Source organism: Trachypithecus francoisi, unplaced genomic scaffold (genome assembly GCF_009764315.1).
Source record: "Trachypithecus francoisi isolate TF-2019V2 unplaced genomic scaffold, Tfra_2.0 Lachesis_group5, whole genome shotgun sequence".
Classification (NCBI taxonomy): domain Eukaryota; kingdom Metazoa; phylum Chordata; class Mammalia; order Primates; family Cercopithecidae; genus Trachypithecus; species Trachypithecus francoisi.
Window position 1 is genome coordinate 101,635,663 of NW_022681470.1, and position 23,975 is coordinate 101,659,637.

Sequence of the window (23,975 nt, forward strand, 5' to 3'; positions counted from 1 at the left end):
TATTCTGTATACCACTCCTACCTATATTATACAGCCTTAAAAGAAGGGTCAGATGAAGTAGCTATCCTCTAAGTGGCTCTCAATACTGAATATTCACAGATTATTAAGTTTTATAAAAAGGTAAAGTTTTGTGATAACCCTCAGATAAAACAGAAACATATGATCTAATACATAAGTATTAGGCTGTTCTGAAAAATGTGTATAACTTTCACACACCACATTCTACCACGGAAAATGTCAACCAGAGCCAACCAACTCGGTGTTCCATTCATCAACTCTTTTATGCCAACATGGTGTTTCCCTTTTTTTTTAAAGCTCACCGCAACCTCTGCCTCCCAGGTTCAAGCAATTCTCCTGCCTCAGCCTCCCAAGTAGCTGGGATTACAGGCATGCACCACCATGCCTGGCTAATTTTGTATTTTTAGTAGAGATGGGGTTTCTCCATGTTGAGGCTGGTCTTGAACTCCTGACCTCAGGTGATCCGTCCGCCTCGGCCTCCCAAAGTGCTGGGATTATAGGTGTGAGCCACCGTACTCGGCTCAACATGGTGTTTCTACCCTTGTCTCAGAAGCCAACTACTGACACCTGCTTCAGAAAGCTGACTATGAATTCCACAAAGTCCTGCTTTTTTCTTTTGGATTATACAATAAACAAACAAGTCACCCTTCTAAAACTCTGTTTCTGAAATTTTAACATAATTCCTGAAGTTCCAGAGTCTTTTAAATTCTAAAATATTAATAATATCGTTCAACGTTTTTTCCCCTAACACTCGGAAGCATACTGATACCCATCCTGTACACAGCCTTTTCTTGAAATAACTGACCTGATAACAAGAGCACTAATGACAGAGTTATTGCATCAGGTTGATTAATAAACCCTGTCTTAGGCAGCCTCATCATGTGGATAAAGAACAGGAGTTAAGATCATGTTCCTGCTGCCTTCCCCAACATAGATACACACCCACACCACCCCCAGTCCTGGAATAACCAGGTGTTATCTTCATCATTGCACTAGAGCACTGTAAACCATAACAAAACAAAACAAAACAAATAACAACTTCCCTGGCCACCAAAAATAGATGGCCCAGCCAGAAATAGTGATGCCAGAGGCTGTTAAATGAGCTGCAAGGCAGGAATGATAGTTGAGCTGCAGTGATGCTGGGGCCTCCCAAGATTACCAGACTCCAAGCTAGATTCTCCATCACTTTGGCCCAATCAGCATTAACAGGACTTGGTGTTTGTTCACAATTGGTTCAACTCAGATTATTTGCTGAGCTTCTGGAATTTAGAAAGAGTGACTTATGGCCTCACCTTTTTCTCTAGATTTTAAATAATCCTTTCTCTATTTTTTTTCTAGGAGTGAAGGCAATTTTGAAGCCATGACTAGGACGTGCTCTGGTCACAAGAGCTAAGAGTTGCTGGGTGCGGTGGCTCATACCTGTAATCCCAACACTTTGAGAGGCCGAGGCAGGAGGATTGCTTGAGGCCAGGAACTTGAAACCAGCCTGGGCAACATAGTGAGACACTGTCTCTACAAAAAATAAAAAAACAGGCCAGGCGCAGTGGCACTTTGGGAGGCCAAGGCGGGTGGATCACCTGAGGTCAGGAGTTTGAGACCAGCCTGATCAACATGGAGAAATCCCGTCTCTACTAAAAATACACAATTAGACAGTGTAGTGGCACATGCCTGTTATCCCAGCTACTCAGGAGGCTGAGGCAGGAGAATCGCTTGAACCTGAAAGGCTGAGGGTGCGGTGAGCCGAGATCGCGCCATTGCACTCCAGCCTGCACAACAAGAGTGAAACTCCATCTCAAATAAATAAATAAAATAAAGTTTAAAAAAATCAAAGTTAGCCAGGTGTGATGGTATGTTCTTGTAGTCCCAGCTACTCAGGAGGCTGAGGTGGGGGATCTCTTGAACCTGGGAGGTCAAGGCTGCAGTGAGCCAAGATTGTACCACTGCACTCAAGCCTGGATGACAGAGCAAGACCATGTCTCAAAAAAAAAAAAAAAAAAAAGAAACAAAAAACCAAGAGTCCACAGTGACACCATGAATGCCCATGGCTGCAACAAGAATGCCTTGACCAGAAGTAGGGGGATAAGGGAAAAGACACAGCCAACATGAACCCCAATTGACCCTCCCTTGCTCCATCTATGACAGAAAGCCTCCCGTTTCTGAATTCACCAGGCTCAGGCTCCCTCCAGGACTTTGCACGGGGAGCAGCATTAGCCTGGAATGTCACTTCTCTTTAATTCCCACCCAGCTCTCACCTAACTAATCCCAACTCACCCATAAGGATCTAAGTCAGAAATTACCTACTGAAAGAAAGCTATCTGGCCCTAATGCCTGGGCAAGGGCTCCCCCTGAATGCTCCCACAGCACTGCGGACCTGCTCTTATCGTGGCCCATTTCACAATATATGGGGATTATCTGTTTGACTGTCTCCCCAGTAGATTTGGAGTTCCTTAATAACAGGAAGAATCTTCTTTACTTTTCTTCCAAAAACAGAAATCGCTTTACTGTTTTTTGGTTTGTGTTGCTGTTGCTTCACTGGTCATAAAAGCAGTACATGTGCCTGTTCCAGTTGTTCTCTTTCTCAGTGGAGGGCATAACCTAGTTGTTGCCCAAGCGAGAAAACTTAACATCATTTATTCATCCAAAACAAACAAAAAAGAAAAGAAAAGAAATGGTACTATGTACCAGGCATTATGCTAATCACTGTGTCTAGCAGTGAAAAGACAACCACTGGCTCTGCTATGGTGAGCTCATGTTCTAACAGAAAAGGCAGACTTTAAACAAATAACTCGTGTTATTGAAGAGAGAGGTGAAGGTAGTCTGGAAGTTTATGACAAGGTGACAGTGGGTAGGATGTGGGTGAAGAGATGAATGGGTGGTCAGTCATCTTTGGGTTTCTTCTGCCTCACTGGTTCTATATCCAATCAATGGCTTAGCCCTATACATTCTGACTCTGAAATCTCTTTCACCTGTCCATTTCTCTAATTTTTATACTGGCATCTCCACCAACCTTTGCCTGGAATGCTGCAACAGCCTCCTAACTGTTTTCTCTGCCTCCAGACTATTCCTTCTAGGCAGAGTCCATACAGAAGCCAAAAGGATCTTTCTAAGAGGAAAATCTGATCATGTCGCCTCTCTGACTAAAAGCTTTCAGCAGTTCTCTTGAGCTCAGATAAAATGTGAAAGCCTTTACATAACTTGCAAGACTCTGTATGATGACTCCTCTCTCTTTTCTCCGGTTTCAGTTCTCTGCATTCCTTACATCCCATGCTCTAGGAATACTGATTATGGTTCTTTCTCTCATCTGGATCTTGATTCAAGCTATTTCCTATGCAAGGAACATTCTTCATTCTCACATTCCCACCCCTTTATTAGTGGCTAATTCTTATTCCTTCTTCAGGTCCCTGGTTAGAGGCAGTTTCCTCCAGGAAACTTTCCCTGAATCCCCCAACCTCTTCAGATTGAGTAAGTGCCCAGCTATATTTTCCATAGCACTCTTTACTTCTATTACAATAATAATTACATTCTGGTGGAATTTGCTAATCTGTAAACTCTATGAAGGCAGGAACCATGTTTGCCTATTCAGTATTGTATCTGCAATGCTTAAGGCATGCTACACATAGTAAAAGCATTAGAATATTTTCTCAGTGAATAGATAATTAAAATAAATATAATACTCAAAGTTATAAAGAAGGCAATAGGTTAATTCCATCATCCAGACATAATCAATATCAATATTTTGGTATGTATCCTTCCAGACATTTCCATCTTTTCTCCCTCAAAAATGAGATCTTATTTTTTGTAACATTCAGTCAAATTGTTGTTGCTGTTGTTTTGTTTAATCTCAAATTTGTTATAATGGACATCCTCCCAAGCCAGTACATTGCTCTATAATGTTCTATTGTATACATATTCCACACTTGAAATAATCCTCACCTTGAGTACTAATACTGTACTGGTATAAAGAATACTGAAATAAACACTCATCCTTGAACATACATTTTCTTTTCTTTTTTTTTTTTGAAACGGAGTCTAGCTCTATCATCCAGGCTGGAGTACAGTGGCAATCTCGGCTCACTACAACTTCTGCCTCCTGGGTTCAAGCAATTCTCCTGCCTCAGCCTCCTGAGTAGCTGGGATTACAGGAGTCCACCACCATGCCCAGCTAACTTTTATATTTTTAGGAGAGACAATGTTTCACCATGTTTGCCACACTGGTCTCAAACTCCTGACCTCAGGTGATCCACCTGCCTCAGCCTCCCAGAGTGCTGGAATTACAGGCGTAAGCCACCACACCCAGCCGAAAATACATATTTTTATATATTCATCCTTGATCATTGTGCAACTAACAGCTAGAACACGGCCTGGCACACACGACGCACTCGTAAGTGGATGAGTGGATTAACAAACAAATGAATAAGGGGGTCAGCTATCAATAGGCATAATAAAATTGTGGTTAAGAGTTCAGGCATTAGAACCAGTACACTTATGTTCAAATCCCAGCTCCAGCACTTTCCATCAATTACTAGTGTTTTCCTAGCTCCAGCGTCTCTCTCTTTACAAATGAAGACAATGGTTGTACCAACCTCAAAAGACTATTAGAAGAACTGAATAAGATAATAAGGTCAAGTGCATTCTCAGAACTTGGCACACTGTAAGCACTTACAAATATTAATTGGTATCATGATCTTTGTTGTTATTTTTTAAATTTAGTATTGGAATGGAAATTATCATTAGAATGGAAACTTTGCAAAGTCCACAGAAAGCAAGATAGGGCTTCTCTTCGAACAATGGAGAAGAGAAGAAAACAAGTTCTAATGAGGAGACAGAAAGGAGATAATTTAAAATTACAAAAAGAATTATTGTAATTCAAGTGCTACAGTCTCTGTGAAAGTGATTGCTCTCTTTTCTGTGTTGGTAATCATACCTTTCAGAATGTTCAGGGTTGTCCAACTTTTATAATTTCATTCTTTTTGATAAAGTTTCTTTATTAATTGTATAACCAAATGTAAGCTAATATTTACAACTTTAAAAAGTTTACACACACACACACATGTGCGCATGCAAATTAGAAAAAAAGTTCTAGTACTTAAGATTTATTTATTATTTGAGACAGAGTCTTGCTTTGTAGCCCAGGCTAGAGTGCAGGGCTTGATCTCGGCTCACTGCAACCTCTGCCTTCTGGGTTCAAGCGCTTCTCCTCCCTCAGCCTCCTGAGTAACTGGGATTACAGGTGCATGCCACCACGCCTGGCTAATTTTTGTATTTTTAATGGAGATGGGGTTTCACCATGTTAGCCAGGCTGGTCTCAAATGCCTGACCTCAGGTGATTCGCTCGCCTCAGCCTCCCAAAGTGCTGGGATTACAGGCATGATCACCACGCCTGGCCATATTTAAGTTTTAAAAACATGCGTTAGTTTGGCAAGTACTCCCATCTTGAAATATCTCTTTCAATATTGCCTTAGATGTTATTTAAATTAAATCTTGTATAATTTAAATTTTTTATGCCCCAATCAGATGGTACATTCTTTGAGAATGGAATCTGATGTCCATCTATGTATCTTGTACGCACTCAGAAGCATTCCTTTTACTCTGTAGTTCTTAAGAAAAAAGTAATTGATTTGATTCACAACTTTGGTAATGTTGCTTAGGAATGAAAACTTTGCACGGAAAAGTTTGCACGGAATGACTGTGTGTAGAAGACCTCTCTTTCCCTTTTTAAACATGAGATTGAAAAGGGAAAACAAACTGCACTTGTGATTGCTGAAAGTTTAATAGTTACCCCCTGCCTCCTAATAACTTTTTGCATGTCTTAAGATACCCATGAAAAAAAAAACCAGTATGTTTGGGACACTGTGGTTTGGAAGAATGAATGCATTTTTAAAAAAATAAAAATGCACTTTACCAGTAGCATTCATTTTCCATGGTTGTAATTAGAGAGAAACACTCAAGAAGCACTAAAATTGTGGAACATAAAGAGGGCAGTGACAGGACCTCAATTAACCTAAATTAGCACAGGTTACCCAGAGCTCCAGAAACTCCCCAAAATGAAAAAGCCTTTTGCTTTTAGCACTTTTTTTTTTCTTTTTTCTCCCGAAAGACTTCAAGATCCAAGTGGAAAAGTTCGCCAGGGTGGGTGGGACCTGAACAGGCTGACTCACTGCGGTTAGATTCAGACTGCCAGGGAAAGCTGCAGAGTACAGTTAGGCAAACACTACAGCTGGTTTTGATGATATTTTCTTGTTAAAGACAACATTATTAGAAAAATGTGTAAACAGGACAGGGCAGTGGAGGCCCCCTATTGATTTTATAGCCAAAGGCTCCCACCCTTCTGTGGCTTTTCTGTACCATCTGCCATGTTGATTCTATGTAAAAAAAAAACCCAAATGCAAGCATTCCACCAATGTAATGCTCTCCTCTGAGAGTCCTTTCATTTCCCCAAGAACTTTGAATTATGGAGTTATAGTGGCTCCGTTACTTTATCTTTTTTTTTTTTTTTGAGACGAGTCTTGCTCTGTCACCCAGGCTGGAGTGCAGTGGCCGATCTCAGCTCACTGCAAGCTCTGCTCCCGGGTTCACGCCATTCCCCGCCTCAGCCTCCGGAGTAGCTGGGACTACAGGCGCCCGCTCGCCCGGCTAGTTTTTTGTATTTTTTGTAGAGACTGGGTTTCACGTGTTAGCCAGGATGGTCTCGATCTCCTGACCTCGTGATCCACCCGTCTCGGCCTAAAGTGCTGGGATTACACTTGAGCCACCTCCACTTTATTCTTATATAACTTTGGGCAAGTTATTTGAACCTTGATCTCTTCACTAGTATAATGTTTGTAAAAATGATATATATCTCATAAGTTAGGAAAATGAACTGAAAATACACTAAATTAAATATGTTAAATATCTAGAAAAGTGCCTGGTGTATAATGAGCACTCAGATAGTAGTTATTGTTATCAGCTACTATTGTGATCTTAATAAATCCTGTCAAATATGATTTCAAAAAGACTCTGTTTCTCTCCTGTCCTTTTCATTTTCAGTTTTATCATTCCATTCAAAGTGGAAAAGAGGCCAGGCGCGTAGTTTGCGCCTAAAATTCCAGCATTTTGGAGGCCAAGAAGGGCGGACCATTTGAGGCCAGGATTTGGAGACCAGCCTGGCCAACTCAGCGAAACTCTGTCTCTACTAAAAATACAAAAAATTAGCCGGGTGTGGTGGCAGACTGAGGCAGGAGAATCGCTTGAATCCGGGAGGCAGAGGTTGCAGTGGAGCTGAGATCGCGCCTCTGCACTCCAGCCTGGGCGACACAGTGAGACCCCGTCTTGAAAAAAATGAACAATAAAAAAAAAATAAAGTAGAAAAGAAATGTACATTTCTTGACTTCCTAGTTTCCCATCCTACCCAATCAATTAACACACCAATACCCTCCTTAAAAATATTCAACTTGGCCAGGCGTGGTGGCTCAAGCCTGTAATCCCAGCACTTTGGGAGGCCGAGACGGGTGGATCACAAGGTCAGGAGATTGAGACCATCCTGGCTAACATGGTGAAATTCCGTCTCTACTAAAAAATACAAAAAAAAACTAGCCGGGCGAGGTGGCGGGCGCCTGTAGTCCCAGCTACTTGGGAGGCTGAGGCTAGAGAATGGTGTGAACTCGGGAGGCAGCGGAGCTTGCAGTGAGCTGAGATCCGGCCACTGCACTCCAGCCCAGGCGACACAGTGAGACTCCGTCTCAAAAAAAAAAAAAAAAAAAAATCAACTTATTGTGAATACCAAGTAGAGGCAGAAGAAATACAAATCCAACAGGATATCTAATTTTTAATACTTTTCAGTTAGTTTAGTTGATGAATATTTACTGAGTACTTACTATGTACTATATTATGTTATATTCTAGAGACTAGAAAAGAATGGGCAAGAGGTTTTTTTCTGCCTTCAAGGAGCTTAGAGTCTTGGTATATATTCTGGGATCAGAGAGTAAGAGAAGGCATCCTAAAATTAAAAAATAAATAAATTTAAAAAGGCACCTGAGCTGAATCTTGAAGGATGAGTAAACTTTAACCAAATAAACAATAGGAGAGAAAAGATTTTCCAGGCAGAGAGAACAGCAGGTACAAAGAAATGAAAGTATGAAATAGCTTTGAATTGCAAGCAGTTCAGAATTAATAGAGTAAAAATCATGTAATAGAGAATATTGGAAGACAAAAGTGGATTTACAGCTTACCTAGAGAGGCAGGAGTCTGGTAGAATTTCAGTATGCATCAATCTAAACAGGAGGAACTAGTGATTCCATTTCCAAACAAGCCAACACCTTCATTAGCACCAAACTTTCACCAGCTGAGTTCCCCAACATAGGAAATACCCACTATCTTTAGGTCACAAAGACATAAGGTGTTTTCAGGCTTAATCATGAGTCACTGGGCAAGTTCCTTTGTTATTCTTTTTGCCATTAGTTCATCATTTGTAAATTGGAATAATAATAATGGCTTTTCTTTTTTTATTATATTTGAAGTTCCAGGATACATGTGCAGAACATGCAGGTTTGTTACGCAGGTATATGTGTGCCATGTTGGTTTGCTACACCCATCAACTCGTCATCTATATTAGGCATTTCTCCTAATATTATCCCTCCCCTTGGCCCACACCCCCTGACAGGCTCTGGGGTGTGATGTTCCCCTCCCTGTGTCCATGTGTTCTCATTGTTCAACTCCCACTTATGAGTGAGAACATGGGGTGTTTGGTTTCCTGTTCCTGTGTTAGTTTGCTGAGAATGATGGTTTCCAGCTTCATCCATGTCCCTGCAAAGGACATGAACTCATCCTTTTTTACGGCTGCATAGTATTCCATGGTGTATACATGCCACATTTTCTTTATCCAGTCTATCATTGATGGGCATTTGGGTTGGTTCTAAGTCTTTGCTATTGTGAATAGTGCTGCAATGAACATATGTGTGCATGTGTCTTCATAGTAGATTGATTTATAATCCTTTGGGTATATACCCAGTAATGGGATTGCTGGGTCAAATGGTATTTCTAGTTCTAGATCCTTGAGGAATTGTCACACTGTCTTTCACAATGGTTGAACTAATTTACACTCCCACCAACTGTGTAAAAGTGTTCCTATGTGTTCACATCCTCTCTAGCATCTGTTGTTTCCTGACTTTTTAATGATCGCCATTCTAACTGGTAATCATGCCTTTTCACAGGGTTGTTGTAAATGAGATAATGCTGTCACATACTTAGAACCATATTTGCCACAGAGAAAGTGACCATCAAATGCTAGCCAGTATTATGCATGTCCTGCTCCAGTCTCACTCATCCCAGAGATGCTGCAGCTGGGTGCTGTGATCAGTGAGAAAGCATACGGCAAGGGATTTTTCTCAACACATCATTGTGGCCATTTGTAGGTAAAAATTATTTCTGACCCAATAACCTGTTCAGATTTATGATCATGGTACATAAACTTATGGCCCTGAAAAAGTCACAATTTCTGTGAGTCCTAGTTCCCTCACTTAAAAAATGGGGAGATTGATGCTTGGTCCATGTCTTATAAAGACAAAATAAGACAACTTATGAGATACACTTAACCCACTGCTCAAGTCTACAGAGCTGAAAAGAATAAAGATCCCTTCATTGGTGGATTCTCTGAGTGGGGCAAAGCCCCTACACAACGAAGTTGGCAAGGTTGGGAAATGAATTAAATCACTCACTCATTCGAAAATACAAATGAAGCATATATGCTAAGCAATGCCCTCCTTTCATCACGGAAAATAATACCTATTGATCTCAACCTGACAAACATACAATTGAAGTTTGTATACACATACAACCATGCTGTTGGTTGTGGGTGGAGAACGAAAGAAAAGAAACACTGTTGCATGTGTGAAATGTTGCCTTCTTTGTCCCTTTTTTCTGCACCAACATAAATGATAATTGTCATTTTCACTTCTTAATTGACTAATTATGTTTTGGTTCCATAATGTGCCAGTATTTGCATTTTAAGTCTGTTATTTCTTTCCCTGTAATCAAAGGGCCTTTTTTCTCTAGAATTTCCTACATCAGCAAACATTTTAGAGGTAGCCACATTACTGAACAATTACAATTACTTTCGACAGATTAAGTACCTTTAATATTACTTCTCTCCTGTTCTAACTCTCCTTTCCTTACCTCTCTATAGCCCAGTCTCTTATTTGCTCAATCCATGAACATACCTCTCTTCCTTCCCCCAAATTTTGCCTCCATCTGGAATATTATACTCTACTTCTCTGACTAGTAAAATCTAACTCAGCTTTGGAGACCATGCTCAATATGCAGTCCCCAGGAGAAATGGCCTCTGGTAAGAGGCCTTTCCCTATTCCTTTAATAAAAGTAGACATTTTCTTTCAAGATCTCAGAGTGTACTGTCCTTATCTCTGTGAAAGCACTTGCCATCCTATATCATAATTAATGCAATGTCTGTACTTCCAAATAGATTATAACTATCTAAGGGTAGGAACTAAAGTATCTAATTTAATGTGATCATGTGTTTGTTGCACAGATAAATGAAATAAGAAGGGATTCCTGGCTGCTCCTTCCAGGCCTGTATCCCTTTGTCTTGAAGCCCTGGAGGAGTCCACCCTACTCTGGCAAAAAACATTTAGCATGTCCCTTCCTCTCTCTGAGTACTGCTACCCGTCCTATATCCCAAGGCTACTGAATGCATATTTTAAGCTTTACAGAAAATACCATGTTATTTAGCATTTTACCATTTTTAGGGTGGGGCATTGGAATATGTTCCTATCTCTCCTATATTTTTTCTAACCGATGTTTTCTCTAATTTTTAAACCCTTTCATGGAAGCTTTTTGTATTTTAGGTGCTGTCATTCAGCGTCCACAGGATGGATGAATGGATATAAAAATGAACAAACGTGGCCGGGTGCGGTGGCTCACGCCTGTAATCCCAGCACTTTGGAGGCCGAGGCGGGGGGATCATGAGGTCAGAAGATCAAGACCATCCTGGTTAAAACGGTGAAACCCCATCTCTACTAAAAAAATACAAAAAATTAGCTGGGCGTGGTGGCGGGCACCTGTAGTCCCAGCTACTCGGGAGGCTGAGGCAGGAGAATGGCGTGAACCCGGGAGGCGGAGCTTGCAGTGAGCTGAGATCTGGCCACTGCACTCCAGCCCGGGCGACAGAGCGAGACTCTGCCTCAAAAAAAAAAAAAAAAAAAGAGAAAAGTACTTTGGGCCTTATATCTGCATTCCTTCAATGCAGTCCTTCAATGGAGGTGACATCGCTCATTTCTATATTTCCAGTCATCTCTCAATGAAAGGGAACGTGCAGGCTGGCAATCCTTTGGAGAGCACTCCACAGTTTTGAGGAGCTCTGCAGCTCTGCTCATCCTTTCTGCATCACAGCAGATCCAAAAGGTGAAAAAAACAAAGGAGAGGGTTGCGGTGTTAGCATCCTTGCTCCCCCTACCAGCACCACACAGCTGTTCAGAAGTTTAGTCTTCAAAAGCCTCTTAATTATCATGCAAACTCTCTATGTCTTTAAAAAAATACACACAGTATACATGAGAACGCTGAGCAAAAAAGATGAAGCATAGGCTGATAATTATTAGGCACATGTTATGTGATGCATATTCTTTGCCCACAGAAATATCTGGTAGGATGTACAGAAAGTATTGGTGAAATATTTCTACTTACAAATTGAGGACAGATGGGGTAAACCCAGGTCAACACAAAAATTTTTGAAATTAGAATTTTACTTTATTTTTTTTTTCTGTCAAAAGTTATCAATTCCAGAATGAGAGAAACCCCAGTATCTTACAATTTACACATTACTTATGTGGGACCTGCTTGCTGGGTATCCCTGAGGGGGCACCAAAGAGCTATTTCTTCCTTTCTTTAGAGCACAGGAGTATAAGAAATTCCAGTTGCCTGTTTCTGGGCTATTTAAAACCCAGTAGACATGTTCTCTTCTACAGACTTCCTGGAATCTACCCAGCTCACAGGGAGCTGGGGAATCTGTATTACATTATCAGTGATTGTTTTTGGTCAAATCTAAGAACAAACATATGAAGAAGCAGAGCATGCAGCACTGGTTCAGGAGGTTCAAGCAACATTATCAGATTCTTGTTGAGAAACAAATGGTTTTTACTGCGCCACCGCATACTGCAGACAATTCCTAGATATAGAGAGAGGTCCAAGCGAGCAACAGAGAATATAATACTAACTGCTGGACTGGGGCTCCCGGGCTCACTATGTTGCAGCTACAGATTCTCAGAATGCCATTTAAACTTCCTGAGTTTATCTGAGAAGTAAACCAAGAGTATAGGTGATGAGGCAGCATTTACTGGTATAGTTAGTCCCCCTTTATCCACAGTTTTGCTTTCCATGGTGTCAGTTACCCATGGTCAACCACAGTCTGAAAATATTAAATAGAAAATTCCAGAAATGAACAACTCATAAATTTAAAATTGCACATTGTTCTGAGTAGCATGATGAAATCTCACGCCTTCTGCTCCATCTCACCCTTGAATCATCCCTTTGTCCAGCACATCCAGGCCGTATACATCGCCTACTAGTTAGTCACTCAGTAGCTGTCTGGGTTATCAGATTGTTGCAGTATCACAGCGTGGTGTTCAAGTAACTCCTATTTTACTTACTAATGTAAAAGTGCAAGAGTAGTAATGCTGGTATATTGTTATAATTGTTCTATGTTATTATTAACTATTATCAATCTCATTAACACTTAATTTATAAATTAAACTTTATTATAAGCATGTATGTATAGAAAAAACAGTAAATATAGGGCTCAGTACTACGCAGTTTGAGGCATCCAAAGGGGGTCTTAGAATGTACCCCCTACAGATAAGGAGGGGCTGCTGTACAGGCAAGGGGGTCCATAAACCACATCCCCCAGCACACAGCTAACAGAGCATATGTTTATTGGGACACATGCTCTTGAAAGAGACACTATAATGATAATACCATCCATAATCCAGACCAATCCATTGGTCATATTTTTATAAGACATCACTATTCCATTCCACAGTACTGCTTCTAATTGGGATAACAATTATCCACTCACATGACTTACCTTCTCAAAGTCTCGAAGAGCCTGGGTCTGTACCTGAGGAGGTTTCTCAAATGCTCTCAAGGAATATGTCTGCACAAAGGGGACCTTTTCACCACTTCTCCAGATCTGTGACTGCACTGGAGGGCCTCGATCTTTAGTGTCACTAAGAAAAGCTGTCAGTGAAACAGAACAACAACAAAAAAGGTTTATGTAATAACGGCACTAGGATCATTCTGACTGGCACATTTCAGCAGAATTCAGTTTCTGCAAAATACAAACTCAATCTAGGCCACACAGAAAAAGTTTACATAAAGCAGCCTGTGGTAGATCATATTAATAGCCATCCCCAGTGAATCAAACTAGTTTGTGTCCATATGCCTTTGAAATGTGATACTCCTGCCATCAAGGAATGAAGCCTAGGCCAGGCGCGGTGGCTCAAGCCTGTAATCCCAGCACTTTGGGAGGCCGAGATGGGCGGATCACGAGGTCAGGAGATCGAGACCATCCTGGCTAACACGGTGAAACCCCATCTCTACTAAAAAATACAAAAACGAGCCGGGCGAGGTGGCGGGCGCCTGTAGTCCCAGCTACTCAGGAGGCTGAGGCAGAAGAATGGCGTAAACCCAGGAGGCGGAGCTTGCAGTGAGCTGAGATCTGGCCACTGCACTCCAGTCCGGGCGACAGAGCGAGACTCCGCCTCAAAAAAAAAAAAAAAAAAGAAAAGAAAAAGAAATGAATCCTATTTCCCCAACTCTTGAATTTGGTTTGCAAAGTGGCTTGCCTTGACTGGCAGAATATGATAAAAGTGCTACTGTATGAGTTCCAGAGACTAGCTTTGAGAGGCCTTGCATTTCTGCTCTTGCCTTATTAGCATCCCAAGACAACCATGCTGTGAAGAAGTCAGTCTACCCCGCTGAAGAAGAAAAGGCTGTTTAGGGAAGTGAAGATGCCCCAGCTGACAGTCACCACCTGCCAGACATATCAGCAAGGCTGTCTGAGATCTTAAGTCCCAGTCAAGCCATCAGAACATTGCAGCCAGTTGAGTGATCCCAAGTGAGACCAGCAGCGACAATGCCCAGTTTGCCAAAACAGAATTGTGAGAAATGATAAATTATTGTTGTTTTAAGCTAGGTGTGGGCAGACTTTTTCTTAAAGGACCAGACAGTGTTTTAGGCTTGTGGGTCATATCATCTCTGTCACAGGTACTCAACTCTACACTGTAGCACGGGGCAGACACAGACCATCTGTAAATGAATGAGTGTGACTGTGTGGCTATAAATCTTTACTTACAAAAACTGGTTGTTGGTCCATGGGCTATAGTTTGCTGCTGACCCCTGTTTTAAGTCACTAAGTTTTGGGATGGTTTGTCACATAACAAAAGGTGACCAAAACAGTCTAAAGGAAAGAACCAAGCTACTAGCAAACTCTATCTACAAATACCTCTACAGAGAATTTTTCAGGTTACTATTTATTAATAGTAACAATTGTAACAACCAACATATTTAAAGAGCATTACATATTACAAAATAGTTTCACATGAATTATTTCATTTATGAAATCACTGCAATCAGTGAAATAGACATAAGTGATTATTAAATCCATTTTACTGATGAATAAGTAAAGGTTCAGAAAGTTTGCTTGTCCAAGATCACATTGCTAAAAAGTGGCAGAACCAATCCCATATTTTCTCCATCTGTCTTTCTCAGCAGTATGCTACTACTGTGTTATTTTAGCAATTAAAGGGATTGCAATAGGTCTGACAGTGGGGAAAACAGGTAAAGAGTCAGAGATTCAATCACTCCATTAACCAATGGAAGCATTGCTTTGGGTGAACCTAGTGGAGTCTAAGCTGTAATTAACCCTATGCTTGCTTTTGAAAAGTAATGTTGTTAAAGAATGAGAAATCAGAGCCTCTGTCAAACAAAGTACACAGAGGACTCCATGTTGGGGCAGGGTTGGAGTTACAGACTCAGGTAGAAAACATAGAAAGCTACATTACTTTCTTGGCTGACGGAAGGAAATAGTGAACCTTTACTATGGAACTATTTTTTAAATAAGAAAGAAGACAATCATGGCAAAGCATTAAGCTCTACAGACAGTGTCAGGGCAAGTAAGCAAAACAGGTACAGGGTGACTGCCTCGCTGAGGAAAAGTTAACTAGACACTTGAGCAAAGGAGATCCAAGGCAGTAAGAGGCAAAATGCCATTGCATGCTTTTCTTCCTATCTGTTTTTCTTTCTCTCTTTCTCTTTCTCTTTTTCTCACTCTCTCCCTTCCTTCCTTTTCTTCCTTTCTCTTTCTTTTTTCTTTCTCTTTCCCTTCTACCTCTCTGCCTGCCTCCTTCCTTCCCTCCCCTCCCTCCCCTTCCTTCCTCGTCCCCTTGCCTCCCTTCCTCCCTCCCTCATTCCCCCATTCCTTCCTTCCTTCCTTCCTTCCTTCCTTCCTTCCTTCCTCCTTCCTTCCTTCCTTCCTTCCCTCCCTCCCTCCTCTCTCCCTCCTTCCCTGCCTTCTTTCCTTGGTTCTGCCAACTTGCCAGAAGGAGCCCAAGAAAAAGCACCCAGATGCTTCAGTCAACTTCTTAGAATTCTTTTTTTTTATGTTCAGAAAAGATGGAAATTCATTTCTGCTAAAGAGAAAGAAAAACTTTGAAGACAGGGTGAAGGTGAATAGGCCCATTATAAGAAAGAAACAAAAATCTATATTCTCTCTGCAAGGAAATGAGAGAGAGAAAGAGAAAGAGAAAGAGAGAGAGAGAGAGAAAAGAAGTCCCAGGATTCTAATGTACCAAAGGGATCTCCTTTTTCTTGTTTTGTTCTGAAAATTGCCCCAAAAGAGCACAGAGAACATCTTGGCTAATTCATTGGTGATGTTGTAAGGAAACTGAGCGAAATGAAAGACATGAAGAATTACTGCTGCAGATAATATACAGCCTTGAGGAAAGAAAAGCTTTTAAGATCATAGATATAAAGGCTATTGCTGTATTCTGGGATAAAAGAAAGTCTGATGCAGGGAAAAGGGAAGTTGGAAAAACTGGAAAAAGAAAAAAGGAAGAAAGAAAAAAAGGACTGGAAAGACATTGGTGAACAGAAAGATGAAAAGGGTGAAGAAAAAAATGATGGTACTCAACGGGGTGGTTTTAAAAGAGGCTTTTGTTTTGTTTTGTTTTTTAAATTTGTTTTTGTGTGAGTGTGTGTGTATGAGTTTGTTTTTTGCCTAAAAGTATTTAACTCCCCATTACACCACTGATTTCAAATAAAAAAACTGAAATGTAAGATCATATCATTTGTTTTTAAACTGAACACTGTACACTGTCTTTTTATTTTTGCAAAATTAATGTAATATCCAGTGTGTCTTTAGATAACCCTGTCCTTAATGATATTTTCAATAGCCACTAACCTTGCCTGGTACTGTGTGGGGGTTTAAACTAGAACAAAAATTTAAAGCAGGCTTTATTGGTGCATAGCACAAATCAATTACATATACATGGAGATATTATTTTTTCGCTCTTCAATTGTTTTTCATGCAGCTTACCCAATATAATTGTTCTGTTAGTTGTATACTACTCTGTGATAGCAAATAATAAAGTAATTATGATGATATTGCACCTGTTTTGGTGATATTCTGAATGTTTCTAAGTAAATGCAAAATTTTTAATTAAAAGTAATTAGAGGCTGGGCATGGTGGCTCACACCTGTAATCCTAGTATTTTGGGAGGTTGAGGCAGGCGGATCACTTGAGGTCAGGAGTTCAAGACCAGCCTGACCAACATGGTGAAACCCCATCTCTACCAAAACTATAAAAATTAGCCAGGCATGGTGGCAGACGCATGTAATCCCAGTTACTCGGGAGGCTGAAGCAGGAGATTTGCTTGAACCTAGGAGGCAGAGGTTGCAGTGAGCCAAGATGGCACCACTGCACTCCAGCCTGGGTGACAGAGCAAGATTCTGTCTCATAAATAAATACATAAATATATAAATGTAATTAGAAAAAATGATTTCTTCACATTCAGGTGAGATTAAATATACTACTAAGGGGAAGATAATTTGATAAGACAGAATAACAATACTTTATAGTTAGATTGGCGGATATGATAGAAAGAGCAATGCCTTGAGGCTTAGATTTGAATCCTGACCACTTGCTAATTGTGGGAATTTAGGCAAATCTCTTAATTTTGCTGATATATTGCCTCTGTAAAAACAGGGATAATAATATCTGCTTTATAGAGCTGTTATATGGATTAAATAAAATAATAAATAAAAGCACCTTGCCACATGTCTTATATGTAGTAAGCATTTTATCCATTCCCCTCACATTTTTGCCCTAGTCCTTCAATTTTTGCCTCAAAATGTAGAATATTGACATTTAAAATGTTGAGCATAAAAAGCCAAAATTGACAAATGAGATCTAATTAAACTAAAGAGCTTCTGCACAGCAAAAGAAACTACCATCAGAGTGAACAGGCAACCTACAGAATGGGAGAAAATTTTTGCAATCTACTCATCTGACAAAGGGCTAATATCCAGAATCTACAAAGAACTCAAACAAATTTACAAGAAAAAAACAAACAACCCCATCAAAAAGTGGGCAAAGGGTATGAACAGACATTTCTCAAAAGAAGACATTCATACAGCCAACAGACATATGAAAAAATGCTCATCATCACTGACCATCAGAGAAATGCAAATCAAAACCACAATGAGATACCATCTCTGGCCGGGCGCGGTGGCTCAAGCCTGTAATCCCAGCACTTTGGGAGGCCGAGACGGGCGGATCACAAGGTCAGGAGATTGAGACCATCCTGGCTAACATAGTGAAACCCCGTCTCTACTAAAAAATACAAAAAACTAGCCGGGCGAAGTGGCGGGCGCCTGTAGTCGCAGCTACTCGGGAGGCTGAGGCAGGAGAATGGCCTAAACCCGGGAGGCGGAGCTTGCAGTGAGCTGAGATCCGGCCACTGCACTCCAGCCTGGGCAACAGAGCAAGACTCTGTCTCAAAAAAAAAAAAAAAAACCATCTCACACCAGTTAGAATGGCAATCATTAAAAAGTCAGGAAACAATAGGTGCTGGAGAGGATGTGGAGAAATAGGAACACTTTTACACTGTTGGTGGGATTGTAAACTAGTTCAACCATTATGGAAAACAGTATGGCGATTCCTCAAGGATCTAGAACTAGATGTACCATATGACCCAGCCATCCCATTACTGGGTATATACCCAAAGGATCATAAATCATGCTGCTATAAAGACACATGCACACGTATGTTTATTGCGGCACTATTCACAATAGCAAAGACTTGGAATCAACCCAAATGTCCATCAGTGACAGACTGGATTAAGAAAATGTGGCACATATACACCATGGAATACTATGCAGCCATAAAAAAGGATGAGTTTGTGTCCTTTGTAGGGACATGGATGCAGCTGGAAACCATCATTCTTAGCAAACTATCACAAGAAGAGAAAACCAAACACCGCGTGTTCTCACTCATAGGTGGGAACTGAACAATGAGATCACTTGGACTCGGGAAGGGGAATATCACACACGGGGGCCTATCATGGGAAGGGGGGAGGAGGGAGGGATTGCACTGGGAGTTATACCTGATGTAAATGACGAGTTGATGGGTGCTGACAAGTTGATGGGTACAGCACACCAACATGGCACAAGTATACATATGTAACAAACCTGCACGTTATGCACATGTACCCTAGAACTTAAAGTATAATAATTATTAAAAAAAAAAATGTTGAGCATAGTAACCCTTGGAATTTGTGGATTTAACACATAATTTCAAATACTAATTTTAAGTGACTCTGAAATTCTTAACTTATTCAAATTAAAAACTTTTTTCCAAATTGTGCATATAAGCAATCTGTGCTTCCAGGCTGTTACAAAAAAGGCAAAGAACTTAGCAAGGAAGTAAAACCCCCAGGTTGAGAACAAGTTTTATGAAGAATAGACCCCAAAAGAATGTTATCTTCTCTTTGGTTTTGCAATTCAAGTAGATCTCTGTCTAACGTTAGTGCACTAATAATTGTGCTGTTGTTAGGAATACATTAATAGTACAATAGGTAAGATACTGAGTGCTTATTCCTTGACAGCCTTTGTACTAAAAGCTTTTCTCCATCTCACGTATGAGATTAACATTATTATTATACCCATTTTATTTATTTATTTATTTATTTATTTTTTGAGACCGAGTCTACTCTATCACCCAGGCTGGAGTGCAGTGCCACAATCTCGGCTCACTGCAACCTCTGCCTCCCGTGTTCAAGAGATTCTCCAGCCTCAGCCTCCTGTGTAGCTGGGATTGCAGGCATGGGCCACCATGTCCAGCCAATTTTTGTATTTTTGGTAGAGACGGGGTTTCACCATGTTGGCTAGCTTGGTCTTGAACTCCTGATCTCAGGTGATATGCCCACCTCAGCCTCCCAAAGTGCTGGGATTACATGCTTGAGCCACTGTGCCCAGCCTATTATACACATTTTAGTGGTGTATTAAGATAGAGATTTCATTTTAGTAACATAATTTATTTTAATCATTGTACAAGTGAGTTTAGCCTTGCAATTACAGAAGCATTAAAAGTATGAATAATTCACATAAGCATCTGTAATGATTTACTGTATTGTGCTGCTTCTCAGTACATAGAATTATATCTAGCTTATAATTCTCAGTGTGAAATTGCTACAGTAGTATGTGCAAATTTGGAAATTCACAAAAGTTTGAAGATATTGCCATGATGAATTTAAAGAGGCCACAATTCAAGAGAATTATGATCAATAGAAAACCAAGAATTGGCCAAGTGCCAATTTCTCCCACACACTTTGGAAAGCTGAAGTGGGTGTATCGCTTGAGGTCAGACATTCAAAACCAGCCTGAGCAACATAGCAAGACTTCCCTCTAAAAAAAATATGAAAAATTAGGCATATATCTGTAGTCCCAGCTACTCAGGAGGCTGAGGTGGAAGTACAGCTTGACCCCAGGAGTCTGAGGTTGCAGTGAGCTATGATCACATCACTGCACCACATCCATAGTAAGAGAGTGAGACCCTGTCTCAAAAGAAAAACAAATGAATAAACAAAAGAAACAAAGAATTTAACAAGGCAAGGCCCATAGCATCCTTACCTGCTGTGTGACTTGTTCTGGGTACCATCTCCCCATCATCCTCTGCAAAATAATCTCTGTGGAGAGAACACATCATTAATGAATGAGTTACTATCCCACAAGGCTCCCAATCCCAGGGATCGAGGAGAAGACACCTACCTATTTGTTGTTTCTATTTATTTCTCTGCAAGTATTTACTAAGCTTCTATTATGTATCAGGGACAGTGTCAAGTGCTGGGGATACAAAGGCAAACACCACAGAAGAGTTCCTGTTCTCAATAAGTACATGAGAGCCAGCCATTAAATAATTTCACAAGTATTAACTACTATTGTAGTAAATGTTGTGAAGGAAAATGCAGAGGGAACTTAACTAGCACAGGGACTCAGAGAAACTCAAGGAAAGGAACGTTTAAATGTAGATGGGAGGATGTCAACCAAGTGTAGAATGGGAGACTGGGAGTGGGAGAGTGTTCCACCATGAGAGAACAGCAAAGGCCCTGAGTCAGAAAGGACTCTGGCCTGTTAGAGGAACAAAGAAAGCCAACGTTGCAACCAAGCCATGCAGGACCTGTGGTATGGGGTAAGGCTACTGAGTCTAATGTGAAAAGCTATGGGAAACCAATGAAGGATTTTAAATGAAGGAAAGAATGGTAATGATCAGATTTATATTTTAGATAGGTCATGCTAACTGCATTCTGGCTCTACACAGTGGGACTGTGGAGGGGCAAAAATGGATGGTGAGAGTCTATATTCCAAATAGGAAGTTGTGATGTGTTAATGAAGGAGAAATTTTAAAAATTCAAGATATATTTAGAAAGTAGAATTGACACAGAAACCTTGAAAAACAGACAAAGTTTATGAGTGGAAATGTTAATAACACCATGATTCAGTAGCAAGAGGTGTATCTGTTCAGCATAGTAAATACCACCAACCCTAGCAGAGAGGGGACAACATCTCAAAATATATTCAGCAAATACTTGTCAAGCCCATGCTATGTTTTAGGCACTGTTGTAAGCTCCGCAAATGTAGCAGTGAGCAAAACAGACAAAAATACCTGCACTCATGGAATTTTTACAGTAAGGGGAGACAAATAAATAAATTGTATAGTAGCGCTTGGGAACAAATGCTATTTAAAAAAAAGTAAAGTGAGGAATGTGGATTGGGAGAGCTGGAGGTAGGAGGAGGTAGAGGGGATTGCAATTTTCAGTAGACAAGGATAAGCATGGAGGATAGGCATGGAGGTCTCTAGGGAAAGAGTCTTCTAAGCAGAGAACATAAAATGCAAAGGCCCATAAGAGGGAGCATACTACTTAGTGGCTGGGCGCAGTGAGCACGTGGTGAGTAGTAGGAGGCAAGGTCAGGGAAGTAATGGGAGGACTAGGCAGAGGGCACAGACTGTTTGAAGCCTTTCAGGACATAGGGAGGCATTTAGCCACTAGAGTCTTGTGAATCAAAAAGAAAGACGGACTCAGTGACTAATGTTTTAAAGGGTGGCCAGCTACTGTCTTGACAACTGACTGTCTAACGGGGAAGTCAGAAACAGATTATTGCAATGGCTCTACAGAAAGACGCTTTCAATACATAGCTTACTCTTTAAACTCTTGGGGGCTCCCAAGAATTCTGTAAACAGAGATTTAGAGGACTTCTCTCTCTCTCTCTCTCTCTCTCTCTCTCTCTCTCTCTTTTTTGAGACAGAGTTTTGCTCTTGTTGCCCAGGCTGGAGTGCAATGGCAGAATCTTGGCTCACCACAACCTCCGCCTCCCAGGTTCAAGCGATTCTCCTGCCTCAGCTTCCCCAGTAGCTGGGATTACAGGTGCCTGCCACCATGCCTGGCAAATTTTGTATTTTTAGTAGAGACAGGGTTTCTCCGTGTTGGTCAGGCTGGTCTCGAACACCTGTCCTCAGATCATCCGCCAGCCTCGGCCTCCCAAAGTACAGAGATTACAGGAGTGAGCCACCACGCCCAGCCTACAGGACTCCTCTTTTTAAAAACCAGAAGATATTCACAGGGAGGCAGAGGAGGATCTGGCATTTGCTTGGAAATTGGTGGGTTTTTTCTTCCCTGTCTCAGGGCTGTATCTTGGCAGAAATCTTCACTTAGTTAAGTCCCAGATGGACCTGAAAATACCAGACAGGGCACACTGGGCTAAACATGCCACCTGACAATTATTTCGTATCTAAAAGTAGATCACTAGCTTGTGATTCTTCCAGGCCCCCTGCCTCTTTCCCTTCTCCTCCTTAAAAGCTTTCCCTGAGAGTAAACAATGCCAAAGAGGAAGGTACTACATACGCACTCCCCTCTGTGGAGGTAAAATAGAAGGATGTCAAAACTATCAACCAGAACAATGTCTTAAAAAAATTTGTGGGGAAAAAATTTATACTTAGCTGCTGCTATTCACTGAGCATTTTTGCCTAGTCCACAGACAAAGGTGGCTGCATCTGTTGTCAGGAGCAAGGTCAACCCTCAGGCCAAATTCAGCCCATCCGACATGTTTTATTCAGCCCACACAAGTTTGACCCATTTCTAACTGCTCTTGGGAAATGAGTGGGTCTACCAACACTGTGCCTGCCTTCCCACACAGGGGGATAACTTGCCCCTTTACACAGGACAGGGATGTGTTTTCCAGTTTGCCACAGTTCCTGCCACTCCCTGTCCTTGTCGTCCCTCATTCACTTAATTATGATACTTGTCTGGCATCTTGCAGGCTTCTGATGCTATTACCCCAGTACAGACCAAGTGCAGACAGAATTTCATTTCTGCTTTCTTAAGATGCAGTCTTGAGAAACCCATTGGCTTCAACACACAATTAATTAATTTGTGGTGACAAGCTACTATACTGGCTTGTATGTCACTTTCACCTCTCTGGGTATTAGTTTTCTCTAATATTTATACAAGAAGGACATGAATTTCTAAGGTTCCTTGCAGTAATTATGCAATTCTATTCTAATAGATGCTTAAACATAAAATCCATTTTAATACTGTCCAAGGATCCAGGGTACCTTCCAGACATGATCTCACTCAATCTTCTCTGCTCTGCAGATTACTCATTATAGGTCAAGAGCAAGCTACAACATAGCAATACATATCAGCCCTACCAGACACCTCACCCTTCCTGCTTCACCCACATCCACTCTGAGCGTACTGCCTGCCTGATACGAATCAATAACTGGAAGGATAGAGAGGTCACTTTAGATGGGTACTGAGTTAATAAGCATACTCTCAGTGTCTCAGGAGATTTTTAAGAAATCACTTTAGCTCTATTAACAGCTCAAGTTCCCTCTCTTATTGCCAGAGAAAGGGGATCACTCAGCTGCTCCACAAGTTAGAAAGGAATCTGATGCTCCCCAAGGGAAGGGGCTCAGAGTGAAGAAACACAGTATATATACCCTGTGGTCACAATACTCAGAATCTATTGAGGGAAGCAGGCGCATGATTCAGAGAGATAATTATTAGAAAAATTAGATTTAACAGAGATTTCAAAACATAAATAAGATAGCAATTAATTTTGTCCTGGTGGGGAGTGGGCCGGGGCAAGGTGGTCGGGGGTGGGGGTCTAGGAAATGTACAGAAAACGGAGAACACCGAATCTAGGTCTTAAAGAATGGGTGTAAATACACAAGGAAACATAACAGAGACCCAATGACAGGAAAATGAACGGTGTATTCAGGGGGCTTTCATTTTGTTTTCCCCTTCACAACAACCCCCTCCATCTTCCTGCCCCCAGCCTGAGGAGCCCTAAACTACCTCCTAGGACATCTTCCAACTGCCTGTTTACCTTTCCCCCACCTCAAGCCTTCCTGCCCAAGC

The 23,975-nt window shown here is 41.1% G+C and overlaps 1 protein-coding gene across 3 annotated transcripts in view; it reads right to left on the minus strand.

Annotated features, from left to right (window-relative positions):
• Positions 1 to 23,975, minus strand: part of LOC117075461 (myomegalin) — a 276,182-nt gene that overhangs the window by 207,451 nt on the left and 44,756 nt on the right. For all 3 annotated transcript variants that reach the window (XM_033197849.1, XM_033197848.1, XM_033197852.1), the window contains exons 2-3: positions 20,188 to 20,243; positions 13,085 to 13,236 (exon numbers count right to left, since the gene is read on the minus strand). In XM_033197849.1, the coding sequence (XP_033053740.1) occupies positions 13,085 to 13,236; positions 20,188 to 20,243 (208 nt within the window). The remainder of the gene's footprint in view (positions 1 to 13,084; positions 13,237 to 20,187; positions 20,244 to 23,975) is intronic.